At 50.0% G+C, this 14,116-nt stretch overlaps 5 protein-coding genes across 5 annotated transcripts; 1 reads left to right on the top strand and 4 right to left on the bottom strand.

Moving 5' to 3' along the window:
• Positions 1-1,037: 1,037 nt before the first annotated feature.
• Positions 1,038-3,783, bottom strand: M436DRAFT_66382 (uncharacterized protein; the record flags this gene model as incomplete). The annotated part of the gene is made up of 3 exons (XM_013569200.1): positions 1,038-1,741; positions 1,895-3,443; positions 3,721-3,783. 3 exons carry the CDS (start codon positions 3,781-3,783, stop codon positions 1,038-1,040), a joined length of 2,316 nt encoding a protein of 771 aa, XP_013424654.1.
• A 1,952-nt stretch (positions 3,784-5,735) lies between these two features.
• On the top strand, positions 5,736-7,383 carry M436DRAFT_75309 (cytochrome P450; the record flags this gene model as incomplete). Its single annotated transcript, XM_013569264.1, has 2 exons — positions 5,736-6,149; positions 6,202-7,383. The coding sequence occupies 2 exons, from the start codon at positions 5,736-5,738 to the stop codon at positions 7,381-7,383; spliced, it is 1,596 nt and encodes a 531-aa protein (XP_013424718.1).
• A 104-nt stretch (positions 7,384-7,487) lies between these two features.
• M436DRAFT_53350 (uncharacterized protein) lies at positions 7,488-9,049 on the bottom strand (the record flags this gene model as incomplete). The annotated part of the gene is made up of 5 exons (XM_013569061.1): positions 7,488-7,916; positions 7,976-8,602; positions 8,659-8,691; positions 8,751-8,875; positions 8,926-9,049. 5 exons carry the CDS (start codon positions 9,047-9,049, stop codon positions 7,488-7,490), a joined length of 1,338 nt encoding a protein of 445 aa, XP_013424515.1.
• A 474-nt stretch (positions 9,050-9,523) lies between these two features.
• M436DRAFT_75307 (uncharacterized protein) lies at positions 9,524-11,017 on the bottom strand (the record flags this gene model as incomplete). Its single annotated transcript, XM_013569263.1, has 1 exon — positions 9,524-11,017. The coding sequence occupies one exon, from the start codon at positions 11,015-11,017 to the stop codon at positions 9,524-9,526; it is 1,494 nt and encodes a 497-aa protein (XP_013424717.1).
• An 886-nt stretch (positions 11,018-11,903) lies between these two features.
• On the bottom strand, positions 11,904-13,422 carry M436DRAFT_66378 (1-alkyl-2-acetylglycerophosphocholine esterase; the record flags this gene model as incomplete). The annotated part of the gene is made up of 2 exons (XM_013569199.1): positions 11,904-13,133; positions 13,183-13,422. 2 exons carry the CDS (start codon positions 13,420-13,422, stop codon positions 11,904-11,906), a joined length of 1,470 nt encoding a protein of 489 aa, XP_013424653.1.
• Between the last annotated feature and the right edge of the window lie 694 nt (positions 13,423-14,116).

The raw sequence follows: 14,116 nt of genomic DNA, 5'->3' as shown, positions 1-14,116 counted from the left end.
GTTGCATGCTCGCATCATTACATCGTCAGATATTTAACATGGTCATGCCCTTTCAGATGGAATCGGCAGCAGAACTTATTAATATTTTAGCACTTATCAATATGTTATCATATTCGAGATTATGTGCCATAGACCTTACAGACTGAAGCTTGTCCAATCTGTTGGAGGGCCAATCAATTATAGCTTTTGTTATAGACATCGTAAGATGTTAATCGAACAAGTCTCACAAGTTGAGCAGTGAATCAGACATGCTCGCTAGCAGGCAAGCAATTCTTTCGAAGGCAGAAAAAGCCGAGCTGTATGGTGTCTCAGCATAGAGTGGGACTCCAAGTGTAACAAAGAAGATGTTTGCTGCCCAAATATGGCTCACTTGCATTACCGGCCCGTAGCAAACACCAACACCCTCTTCCTATCGACTAAGACTACGTATACTGATCAAGTCGCCGTTGATACACTACCCCCTTTGCCGAATGGCAACTCGCTCCCACAGATCTTGCGTTCGAACCTGCCACTTCCCCAACTTCTTACTAACAACGATAGGTTCCTCGCCAGTTCGATAGCGCTTACGATTGAGGTCATGCACCTCACCGCGGTGGTATGGCGCACTCCGCACCAAAAGTCCCAAGTGAGACCCAGGTGACTAGTTGTCCTTGCGAACACAAGTTCCTGCTTACTCTGGAGCATGTGAAGGAGCAGCGAAAGTCGGAGCAGAGGTGGCCTCGCAAAAACGAGCACTTCACTCTTTCTGTAGCTGGATCAAACCCGCCGAGGGTCTCTCGAGCCTTCTGAGTCCAATGGCTAGCCAGATGTATGATGTCGTAAGTGAATCAATCTTTCAATAATAAGATCTCTAGGAGGATTTCTTTTTTTTTTTGCTCATAGGCATGATGTTATGCCAGGACCAGACGACTGAAATTCCCCTGGACATTTTGAAGAACACGGCAAAAGATTTTAGGCACATACATCAGATGCTGATAACATTCCTTACATGCTCTCCTTGTCCATATCAATTTTTTGCGCAAATCAGATACTCCAACTCAACTGCTGAAACTCCACTGGCTAATCCATCGTTCCATCAAATCAACACCTATGCGTCGTGTACCGTTGAGAGCCGGACTCAGAGCAAGACTCTTCGAGCAGTCGACCAAAGGCTTTTTCTTTCCATTCTCATAGGCGCTTTCGAAGAAATCGACCAAGCTCATGGCCGGTATGTTTTTCCCTGGCCCGCTCTGAATATGTTTCTCCAGGAGTCCAACCCAATCGGGAAGAGCGACTCGTTTCAGTCCCCTGTAAGCTGCAAGCTGTGGCAATAGCTCTGTCCAGCTGGTAGTTTGAGGATTGACGATATTGTATACCTGGCAAGCCTCGCGGATTGCAGATCCAGCGGATATGAGCTCGCATATTGTAGCTGCAGCGACGTCAACGGGCACCCAATCGATGCTGTCCAGTGAGTCTAGTGAAGAAGGAATGGCGCCGAGTTGGATCGAGGAAGCCAGCATAGCGGGCAACCATTCTTTCTCCGGCCATTCGGGTACCTTGCTGTTCCCAGCGTCATGGTCCAAGACTCCGCCGAGCTGACCCAGACGGCAGATTAGGCTTTTGACACCAGTGGTAGCAGTGATCTCAGCTATGAGGCGTTCAGCGACGAGCTTAGACTGTGTATAGCCCATAGTCTCTGCCCTCAGCCAGTCATGGACGACCTCCTCTGAAACAGGTCCTCGCGAGTTGCGGAGGACGGATCCTACCGACGAGATGAATACAAAAGTAGATGCATGGTCTGAAGATTCGCAGAACTCCATGAGCTGAGTGGTGAGATGAATACCAGGTTCGAAGTGTGACAGTGGCATGCAAAAGTCGACAGGCCATGCGTTCTAGATCACGCAAGTGACGTCACGCTGCAAAAGACGCAAGTCTGGTTCAGAAAGGCCGAAGCACGGTTGAGAATAGTCTGCGTGAAAGTATCGAGTGTATGTCGAGTCTGGATTGCCGAATGGGGGATCATCCGCTCCTTGTTCAAGGTTGACCTTGGAGCGGCGGTTGAGGCAGTAAATCCTCTGGACGTCTATTCTACGCGAGAGTTGGTCCAAAAGCTGAGTACCCAGGTGGCCGGTGGAGCCAACAAGGATTACAGTGGCAGCGCGAGGAGCCTCATTAGCCAATGCTTTGCGGCTCATGGGTGAGTGGCGATCGTACAGCATCTGCATTGCCTTCACTGAATCCTCCCTTCCAATCATTGAGCCACAGATGGAGCTTGATAGTAGATCAATGCTTGGGAAGTCGTAGATGACTTTGGTTGTGATTTGTGTTGGCAGATTGAGAAAAGCGGTTCTGATGCTCTTGGCCATTGTCATAGCGTGAAGCGAGTCCAGCCCTAGATCAAAGAAACTCTTGCTGGATGGCACTGTCCGATATCTGGGAAGTCCGTGAACAATATCCGTGACAATTTGCTTGACACTCTCGAAATCCATCGGACGATCTGTATGTGCAAAGGATGCAGCAGGGCCTTCGTGTAGATGGTAAAGTTCGTCGAGCTCAGCAGCAAAACTCTCCAGGGTACGCCTACGCTGAACAGTACTCTTATCTGCTCGTATCGGTCTCTTGCCCTGTTTGGCAACTATCACCATGTTCTTCATCACGCGTCCGTACTCGGGACACTCCTCGTTGGCTTTCTGCACGATCAGCCATAGCTCCTCCACAAGTTCTTCCTCGGAGGTATCTTCTTCACTGGATTCTGAAGAAGACAGTTCCACAAGCAAGGCGCACTGTTCGCGCCCGTCTCCGCAAACAAGAGCTGACTCAACTGCAGGATGACCACTGACGATCATGTTCTCCATTGCAATAGGGTTAAACTTCTCACCCTTGCTAAGAACGATGATGTCGTCTGTGCGGCCTTGCCACAACCAAAGATCGGGTTTGCTGTGATGTTTCGAAAACAGGTCCTTCGTGTGGTATTCTTCCAGTCCAGGGTACATCCAGAACGCAGGTTGGGACATTTCCAGACCAGGCTTCCGCTCAACGACAAGCTCGAACAGATCATTCGCATAAGGACGATACACGCCACCAGCGCAGTCGCTTAGTTTGACGTACGGCCAGTCCTCCCGCTGCATGTCTTCGACAGGGAAGAACCCTGTCTCCGAGGATCCAAAGACAGTGATGAGAGTGGTGCCTGACGCGATGCGATCACCGGCCTGGGTAGGTAGCGGTCCTCCCCCATACATCACACTGGTACATCTCCAAAGACTTTCTAGATACCTTTGATTCCCTGCCATTTCAGAAAGGATAGACGGAGGCATGGTAGCAGCTTCAATGTTACAGTTGACGATCATTTCATTTGCAAGTTCTGCTGTCAGAGGTATTGGAGGCGGTGAAATTGTTGGAACGGTATTCCAGATTGAAAGGAACAAAGTGCTAATGGCCGAGGCATGAAACATCGGAAAGAGTATCTTCGAACGTTCTTGTCCACAAAAAAGGCACCATTTGTTGGTCAGCATCCAAGAAGTACGCGAGATCTGGCAGGTCAAGTGTTGACATTGGTCTTTCGATGAGCACGCTCAACAGTAAATTCGAGTACAGTGGTGCATCGGTAGGTACTAAGAAAATACCACAGTCCGCTTGATCAAGCAAATCGAGGGATGCGGTCGTGCTGTTTCGTGGAGAAGTAAAGAACATCTGAACGAGCTCTGGCCAGTCACGTCCCAGAAGATATAAGAGCGAACATACCTCGTAGCCCGCTTTGCAGGCCCCGAACATGAGAAAGAGATATCTCAGGTCATGAGGACCCATGTAGGCTAGTGTAGGAAAGTCTCGACCTTGACCTATCTAGTTCAGTACCCACCAGGCACATTTATCGATGCTCCTGGCAAGGTTGTTGAACGTGATCTGGCGATAACCCCCATCGAGACTCGCAGTCTGGGTTACTTCAATAGAAATCAACTCTGGGTCGTCCGATGCAAGTGTGTCGATGAAGTTTGGGAGCAGTCGCAAGCCACATTCCGACATGTTGAATGTAAGTTGTTGTCAAATCCGGCATTATGTTCAGGCAAGCGGAATTAGCATTACTTGTATGCAAAGGATGCTGACACTAAGAGTGACCAGAGGCCAGTAAGTCGTGTAACCATACTATGCTTGTAGCCGTGGGCTCGTGTGAGCTTCGTATGTGAGCATGTTGCTTCTTACAACTGTGATGGTAAGCCAGACATATGGTAGCCACGCATAGCTTTAGTTGCTGAGATTGAAGAATACAGAGCGCTGGCGAATCGTGGTATGAGCAGTGATATGCCGCTTGCGTGTGACCAAGAGCTCTACGGCTGGAGCGGAGTCGCATGTTGTTAGCCGCGTTCATGCTGAGGATGAACCAATGCTCTGAACGCTGTTGTGCTTCCTCGTGAAAACCCTACAAGGCGTGATTCGCTAGTCTGTGCTGCGCACGGCAAATCCGATGTAAGACTAGAGATAGTCTCGTATATTGGACTCAGGTGAGGACGTAGAAGGATTCAGGAAACCGTTTGCTTGGAAGAAACGATGTCATGTTGTTACATGGCCTGGGGCTGTCAACAGTGTTACACTCGGCATTTCTTCGAGCCTAAGCGTCACCTACTAAGGTTTTGATGATTGAATATGTGTCAAGAAAAGCTTCTATATCACAGATGAGCCAGAAAAACAACAAACTGGAGGCGTGTGACCAATTTCCTCACAAAATGCGACGATTTTCGAAGTCAGACTTACGCTGCGGATGCTCGGGGGACAGCTTCGCTCAAACGGTTCTCCAGGATTATTGACTCGTTATCAGCCAGCAAGCACGTTGGCCGTTCCTGATGCATCCATTTCATCGGTAAAGAGTGGGTGTGCTTGCGCAAACAGGTAAAGGACGATGGATCTTTTAGCGCGTCGGAAACGTGCTTCCTCCGCTGCGACCTCGCAAACCTGTGCGAGACCCACCACCTCTCATCGGAGCCACCGGTTGCGACGGTGAAGCTCGAACGCCGTTTCCGCAGCCACCACCACATCTTTATCGCATGTTCTTAATCTCACTACGTACGTTGCGGCGTCGTTCGCTACGCGCTCAAAATCGCAGTCAGGCAGTATTAGACTGCCATCGGACGCGTGAGGAGCAAGAAATGTTTCCACAGGATGCCGGACCAGGTTTTTCTAGTTTTGCTCACTCCAAGGGACAATACAAAAAGGAAACCAAAAAGAGAAAGTGATCGTCCGGACCGCTAGCGCGCTACCCCACAGCGCCAAGAGGAGTTGGATAATCTCAATGACGTGCCTAAACAGGTCAGGTCCTTGCTGCCGACGTCTTGCGTTTTTACTTTTCGTTCAGGGCCAGACGAGAAGCACCGTGTTTTGCATGAGCGCATACGGCGACTGTTCATGACCACAGAGAGGGATATTGTATCCTTGATGTATCAACACAGAGATATGAGCCCTCGCAAGTCTTGCCTTGGAGACAGAGTGGATTCCTCGGCACCGTTGGCGAAGCCAAGATAACCACGGAACGGTTGTGTGTCGCTACCAACTCAAATGTCTATGCTATGGCGTTCATTGGCGGGCGTTCACGGCCATTCTCTTGAATGCCAAAAGTCTGATGACTCGAGAGTCCAAATATGTTTTACCGAGAGCCGAAGCGTATCCCAGTCCCCTTTCAAGAAGGTGGCAGGGAAGGTCCAGGGTCCTGGACGCTTTCTTAAGAGCCCTGTCGATACCTCTCCACACCCAGGCTATCAACCCTACCCATGGCGAGCTTTTCTGTTTTCTTTACGTTCCTCTGGCTCACGGTTACCTGGATAATCTACAAGAGTATCAGTATACTGTATGTTCGCCGACAGCATGCTATCAAATCTCGTAAGCTGGACTGCGAGCCAGCGCCACTCTGGCCTGCCACACATCTGGGCATCTCGACGATCAAACAGATGATGGCGGCTCAGAAAGCAGGTCGTTTCCCCGCATATCTCCGTGAGCGGGAGGAAGTCTTGTCGGAATCGCAAAACAGACCCGTGCATACCATGCGACTGTCCATTCTGGGAAACGAGGCTCACTTCACCTCGGATCCTAAGAATATTCAAGCTTTGTTGGCGACTCAATTCAAGGATTTCGGACTAGGATCTGCAAGAATTGGCAACTTTGGTCCTTTGATGGGCGATGGAATCGTGGGTGTATATTACTCTTGGACAATGACATTCTTGCTAACCAGAATCATAGTTCGCATCAGACGGCAAGAGATGGGAGCATTCTCGAGCCCTTCTCCGTCCGCAATTTGCTCGCGATAACATCAGCGATCTGGAACTCGAAGAGGTGCATGTGCAAAACATGATGCAGGCTCTTCCTGTGAATGCCGATGGTTGGGTTGAGGAGACCAACGTACAGCTTCTCTTCTTCCGCCTTACCCTCGACAGCTCAACAGAATTTCTCTTCGGTGAGAGTATTGACACTCAGCTTGCAGCACTCAGGGGTGGAGAAGCTGGAGCAGCAGCGGCCTGGAGAGACGAGAAAGTTTTCGGAACTGCCATCGACAGTTCTCAAGGATATCTATTCAAAGGCGCACGATTCGGAAACTACTACTGGATGGCTCACGACAAGCACTTCAAAAAGCTCTGCAAAGATGTGCACAATTTTGCCGACTACTATGTGGATAAGGCGATCAAGGAGAAGCGAAGACCGTCGCTTACCAGGAAATTCGTATTCCTTGAAGAGCTTGCTGCTCAGACGCAAGATCCAATCGAGCTGCGTACCCAACTACTCAACATCCTGATTGCTGGTCGCGACACTACTGCCTGCCTGCTCAGCTGGATGCTGCTACTCCTGGCCAAGAACCCAGACGTCTTTGAGAAGCTCCGTGAGATTGTCATTCGTGACTTTGGAAGTTATGAGAACCCTCGAGATATTACCTTTGTGTCTCTGAAGGACTGCCAGTATCTCCAACACTGTCTGAACGAGGCACTTCGTGTCTATCCAGTTGTGCCCATGGACGGTCGCCGTGCCCTGACCGATACCACGATCCCACGAGGTGGTGGTGCAGACGGTCTCTCGCCCATCTTCATACCCAAGGGTACCGATGTCAGCTACTCGGTTTACGTCATGCACAGACGTAAGGATATCTGGGGTGAAGATGCAGATGAGTTCAAGCCGTCGAGATGGGAATCAGGACGACCTAGCTGGGGTTATCTGCCCTTCAACGGAGGTCCTAGAATCTGCATTGGCCAACAGTTCGCATTGACTGAGGCTAGTTATGTCATGGTCAGACTGTTGCAACGGTTCGACAAGATTGAGCCTACAGGGCCCACACTCGATGCCGAACCAAAAATGCGCCTGACTCTGACCTGCTGTCCTGCAGAAGGTGTTTGGGTCAAGATGAGGCAAGCAAAAGATGTTGCCTCTCACTAGACGCTACAGTCCGAAAAAACTGTTTTACGATTTACGCAAAGTATGATATATTAATGTTCAATACGAATTTGTTTCGCTTCAAAAAGACATTGCTCCAAACGAGGCTACTGAGCATTGCTCTTGCACGTCCAAGATCCATTGCCTCCACCCGCTGCAATCGCCTTGCCCGAACTATAAAGTCCAGCCACACACACTGTTGCACCTATCGCAATGACCACCCAATTGACACAAAACTGTACAATCTGCTTCGGACTATCGAACCAATGTCCATGGTTCAGGTATAATCCGAACACTCCGCTCAAGGTGTAGGTAAAGTGTGCAGCGAACAGAGCACTGATCAGGCCAAGTAGGTCGTTGAAATTTGGGATTGACTCTGCAATGATCCAAGCGATGACCCAGATGGTCAGTGTGATTCCCGTCCATGCAAGAGTGCTGGTTTTGGTTCTTCTGGTCATGTGGACTGTGCCTCTGAAGCAACGGACGAAGATGTACTTTGAAGCAACATGGCCGTAGATGATTCCAGCGATGATAATCTGCTTGGTGTTAGTATCGACTGTTCGTTTGCGGAAGTGTGGTTTCAATCTCGACGTACTGTTGGAATAGCGATCCCCCAAGCGACTTTCCTCACAATGGGGCCCGCTGAGCCAAGAGCAGGTGAAGTGACATTCGGACCGGCAAACACGTAGATGACTGTAGCCGCAACGATATAGAGACTGATATCCCAAACCTGGAGGAAGATCAAAGCTTTGGTCCAATCCTTGGCTGGATTTTTCATCTCCGCCAGGAAGCCAAAGAAGCAGGAGTGTCCAGCGTAAGCAAACACGATGTTGCTGACAGAAACAAAAGCGTCTGTAAAGGGCAGCACAGTAGTCACCGCCAATGGTGTGTTGCCTTTGGGCTTTTGAATGCCAATGGCAACCATACTGATCAGTACAGCCGAGAAGATGGAGATGAATGATGCGATGGACATGAACGATACATTCTTCAAAGTTCTGGGTAAGTCGAAGAGCCAGAAGATGACTAGTCCGATGACTGCCCATACCACGGTACACGTAGCGCTGTCAGTCACGGTGTTGAGGCAGATGGTCCAGGTTAGGATGTGACTAGCCATAGTGAAGATGAGGAAGATTGTTTGTGCTCCGCCGAAGACTTCGCGGCCAATGGCGCCCATCTTGAGCGGTTTGAAGAGGATCTCGCCCGCATCTGCGAATGACACAACCTGTGGTACCGTAAGTACTCCTTCTGACAAGCGTTATAGGATATCTTCTCGCTTACCCAAGGATACTTCATACGGAATTGTCCAATAACCTTTCCAATCCTGTGTAAGTCCACTGTGTCATAGAGTTCGGTTGTGAGAAAAGACATACCCATCCGGTGTAGGTTGCGATAATTCCGAGTCCAACAAGCAAGATGAGTCCAGGCACGAGACCGATTCTCGCAAGTACTGACGGCAGCGAGAGAATGCCCAGCGAGATGGTCTCAGCAATCATGACTTACAGCTGTCAGAAGTTTGATCAATCGTCCTTCAGGGCTCTGACATACTCATTGAAGCTTGCCACCACTCGAGAGATTGATAGTCAATCTCTGCATCTTGGATCTCACCCTCGTCCACACTCTCTTTTCGCGCAAAGGGGTCCTCGTAAGCACTATTCTTTCGTCTCGACATCGACGACTTGCGTCGACCAGTAGCCGGCCTCGATATATCATCGTCATGGTCTATACTGTCCTTCTTTTCGGGGTCTTCGAACGACATCTTGAAATTGCAAATAGTACTATTTGCGCAAAGAGCTACAGAAAGAGGAGAAACAACAGCAGTCCAGCCAGTCTATAAGTGTAGAGGTCATGTACCCAAGTACTCGAAGGAGCATGTGCATCACAAGGCATGCATGACGTAGAAGTTCGAATTTAGGAATAGATGGACGATCTCAAATGCGGAGAAATCTGGAAAAGCAACGCAATATGAGCCTCTATCGGTCAAAAGGTCAGCGGATACATTGGATCCTCTCTATTATATCGCAAAGGATTAGATATGACGGTCTAAAGATTCTGACGTGCCAACTTCCAAGAAATCTTGGTTAAAACATTGTCCTTGTCTCGGGATGATTTCCGACTGCATTCGATGCAACGCATCGCTGTGCTTCTACTTGCCAGCCATCTCCCTGACTAGGCCAGCATTTACCCAGCCCCGTGCAAAATTTCTGCCACTGAATAAGAGGAAAGCAATCCACCAGATTCGGCCAATGTACGAATCATACCACATTTCCAACGGTAGATCTCTCTTCTTCCTCCAAGCCAGCACCTGGCGTCGAACACCATCCTCCACTACTACAGCGAATCCATTAGCAGCGAAGAACTTTGCTTCGCCGAGAGAACGACTCCACTCGCCACCAAGCACGGATCTAACTGCAAATGAATGGACAAAGGCAGAAGAAATGAACCCGCCAAGTACCTTCCCAACATCTGCTGGCGCGTCGTCTCGTTTGCCTGTAAGCTTCCTTTCAATCCACTCTCCGGGCCAGACGCCATACACCAGGAGCAATCGAGCGAACAATCTGTGCCAACCGTATGACCAGAACCCTCGCACAGACTTGATGTCCCAAATGCGGGTGCTGTAGAGAGGCGGGAAGTAGGCGAGTGGTGAAGGTGCTAGAGGACTGAGCAATATAGCAGCCATGGAGTGTGCTACAGAGAATGCAGCCATAAGAAAAGCACCAAGAGCTGCAGTCAATAGAAGCTGAAGCCAAAGAGGTAGTCGAGTGTCGAACAGATTTTCTGTGTGAATGCCGAGCTCAACTTGCGGTGATCCTTCGAGGTATCTCACATAAGTGGTCCGGATGATAACAAAGCAGACGGCCAGAACGGGGCCAACGTGGAGAAAGATGGAATGCAGACGGTTTGTGGCAGTCGGCAACCACGTCTTGCGAGTGTGTCGTACGTCAGCTGTTGTCCAGGTAAAGCCAATACCACGCATGCTGGTCTCGAGCTCAAGAGCCCAAGAAGCACGATCCAAGAAGTTGACCGGCCAACCTTCTTCGCTTGTTGCCAGCTCGTAAACTGGCTTCATCTCGCTGAGGTTAGACAGTTTCTTCTCGAGCACGAAGTATGAGTCGGCTAGTGACCCGCGACGGGCATGAGTAGCAGCATCAGAAACAGCATCAGTGACGGACGGCTTCTCGCCATTGGCTTGTGCCGCATCTTTAGCTGGCTCTTGAGGTTCGTTGTCGCTTCCAACTAACGCGGGCGTGTGCACTCGAGATATGTGCTTGTAACGAACGCGACGAGGGATGTGTCCAAATCCATAGGGACTGATGAAGAAAGCATCCAGAACTCTGCATCCGCCATAGAGACCAACAAGAGCGAGTTGGTAGTTGAGCCCGATGCTTTGCGGGACGTAGTAGGCTAGTGGAAGTCGAAAGAACAATACTCCTGCAAGCAAGGCTAGCGCATTACGAAGCAACTTGACCGCAGCGCTATCGATGGATCGCGGCGGAGGAGGTGGTAAGAAGAGTAGCGCAAGAAAATATATTATTGGTGGAAGGACAGCAGCTTCGAAGGTCAAGGGCTTTGTGTTCGGCACAGGCTGCAGCCCGGGCCTGGGTGTCGCATCAAGAAGGAAAGACAGTAAGGATGACATGGTGATCTGTACCACCTGCACCATACAGAAGACGGTTGCTTGCGCTTAAAAAGACTTCCATCACGATGGGGGTTTTGGTTGATGGGAAAAACAATGAATGGAAGATGTCATCGAAGAGAAACGTTCTTGGGTGCGGGCCGACGATCGGGCCGCGCGATCGGTCAACTCTCCTTCGTTCAGCCTTTCCTGATCTCTCCGCGTTTCCCTTGGATGCATCCTTACAGAGCCGCTATACGTGTAGCCAGATATAGTACGATGAATTAGTACTGTGCATTGGAATTCTTAGTCTTCTGTAGATTGATACAATAATTGTCGATGGCGTAAATGCTGCTTCGCAACTCTCACCCGAATCTCCGTCAGATCTAGCATAGTAATCGGCCTTGGCTTGATGCTTGCTAATGCTTGTGTTTCCACGACCCACCAGTTATCGCGGTGGCATCTTCGAAGCGAAGTCTTGAAATCTAAACAAATTCAGTAAAAGAGTGCAGATGACTACGAGCACAGTTGACGGCTGCGTTTGAGTGTTTTCGTTGGCACAATCGTCAAACTCAGCTTCGACAAGGCAACAAGACATGTGCACCGCAAGACACCGTTAAACCACATGGACTTGGTCGCACGGGTCCTGAAAAGTGTGTCGTAAACCACCTACGAATTCTTGAGGCAGATCGAAGGAGTTATGGCGTGAGAGATGGTGAACACCTCAGAGCAGGGTTGTACCCGCAGATCGAAATAATTATCAGCCAACGTTTCCATTATAAAATGCGCTCTCGACGAAGATGAACAATCAGCGTTTATCTGCATCTCGGGGACCGGAAAGCTAGGGAATGTGGGCGAGAAAACGAAAGATTAGATCTATTGCCGAGTAAGTATGATATATAAATGGTGATTATGCCGAATCCGGCGCGACATGAATCTGCCAGAATCGTTGGTAGGCTTGCGGCATCTCTTGTGTGCCATTGTCGTGACTGTCGTACTCAGAATGTGTGACATCCAGAGCCAGCAACCCCATCCTCTTGTGCGCTTTTTGGTAGAGCATAAACTCTTCTGTGACGTTGACGTATACACCCACACCGTCATATACATCAATTGTGGATCCAGTGGTCCAACTCAATAGTGTTGGCTCAATGAGGGGTGCATCTGTAACGGATGGATGTGATGTGCCCAAAGAAGTCATGAACCAGGCAGCCTTTCCGCGCTTGTTGACACCCTTGACCAGATCCTTAACGACGGTGAAATGAGGCTGGCCGAAGAAGACCGAATGCTTCTTTGACCAGGAGTTGGAGTGGACAATCAAGATTGGCACATCTACGTCGTGATTGAGGGGACCGCTCGATTTGCCGGGATCAAGAATCAGTCCACCGTGGAAGGGACGTTCCGGACAAGGTGCACCCTTCAAAGCCTGGAGAGCTCCTGTGGCACCGTAACTGTGACCTGCGATGGTAACGTTGGTCATGTCAAACTTTCCCTCCCAGCTGCTCAGATGCTCGCCCTCCTTACGAGGATTCATTTCGAAGATAGTGGCACCACTTCCGTCGTTGACGGCTCGCAAAACACGAACTGTTTCCTCGATCTCTGCCTGACGAAAGTCCAATTGTGCTTGCTTGAGTTCCGGAGTGTCGAAACTTGCATCGACTTGCAGATCACCGAGGCCGAAGTGGTACAGTGGTTTCTCGGTCCCATCAACATTCATGATCATGGTTCCAGGACCGCTGCCATCTCTGTGCTCAATTGCAGCGACGACATATCCTCGACTGGCAAGCTCACCACAGAAGTGCGTGTAGTCTGTGCGAGAACTTGCCATGCCGTGGGAAAAGACGATTACAGGGAAATTCTCTTCGCCAGCTTCTGGCTTGTCCTCGACGTGCTCGGTGAACTTCAAAGTGGGTACATTTTCTCGTAGTGGGACATCGACATTTGCTGGAATGGTGGTGCTGCCTGTAAGACCCCAGAGCGCGACTGTGAAGATGCTGTTGGTGAGGAAGTTGCTGATATGAGCAAATTTCGCGTAGCCCTCTGCTGTCACCGAGAGCGGCTTAGGCACCCAGAGATGTTTAGGCTTATCGGATTTCGCTCCCTTCATGGCCGGGTAGTACAAAGAGAACAACACTGTTTCAAGCTGCGAGAATATCAGCGAGTTCTGCCGGTCGTCAGAGCGTCGTGCATACCAAGAAGGCGGGTTCGCCTGTCGACTTGAACTTGACATCGCTTGTCTTACGGCCATCACAAGGACTCTCGATATCAATCACGCCAACGGAATGGGGTCCCGAATAAGCAGGGAGATTCGAGGAAAACAGAGGCATGCCCCACAGCCAGCAGTAAACGACGTAGACAGCAGCTACGCAGGAGACGACGTATCTGGGCGTAAGGCGTGGGCGAAGAATCGGCGGTAAGCGAGAGCGCGACATAACCAAAGAAGCATGCGGATGTATGGGAGACAATGAGATTTAGAACAAAAAGCACGGATGCTTTCAATAATCAGGGGAGCAAAGGTATGTCGAGATCATGGCTACGATTCGAGGTCTGACTTTTGGAGTCGTCGGCCGCGGCGGGTCGAAAATGATGTCATGATTCTGACATGGCCTCATTTCGCGTCGGCCTCAAGCCTCATCTCCCTCTTGCCAGAACGCGTGTCTGACTTCTCATCATCAAAACACAGACAAGATGTCCCAGTCTCAGAGGGGCGTCTCCTCAATGTCCGCAAGCCAAGACGATGTGCAGAGGTTCAGAGGTCCTGCGACGACAGCGACGATCAGCCTTCGCCGGTATGATCCGACTTGGGACAGCGGCAGTCATTAAGGTTTCTTGATGTGAATACAGCATGTTTTCCAGGTTATTACCGTTATCTGAACAGGGAAGAGGTGTCGTAGTCGCAATGGTTGGACGAACCCAATCGAGGTTCCCAAACAGTCGTCGCACTACGAATGTGGTAGAGTGGTGGTCCCTTCCTGTCCTGACAAGACGTGTGCCATAGGAAACAGTAAGTACGAATCGATTGACGAACCCTTGACATTTACTTGCCTCTACTCCATCCGAAAACCTTGCAGAGAGCTCAAGCGACTATTTCTACAACACAGTCTCATGCTCACCCGATTCTCAGTC

Source organism: Aureobasidium namibiae (assembly GCF_000721765.1).
Source record: "Aureobasidium namibiae CBS 147.97 unplaced genomic scaffold scaffold_16, whole genome shotgun sequence".
NCBI lineage: Eukaryota > Fungi > Ascomycota > Dothideomycetes > Dothideales > Saccotheciaceae > Aureobasidium > Aureobasidium namibiae.
The sequence above is the reverse complement of the archived record's forward strand: the minus strand, read 5'-3'. Positions and strand labels throughout refer to the sequence as shown.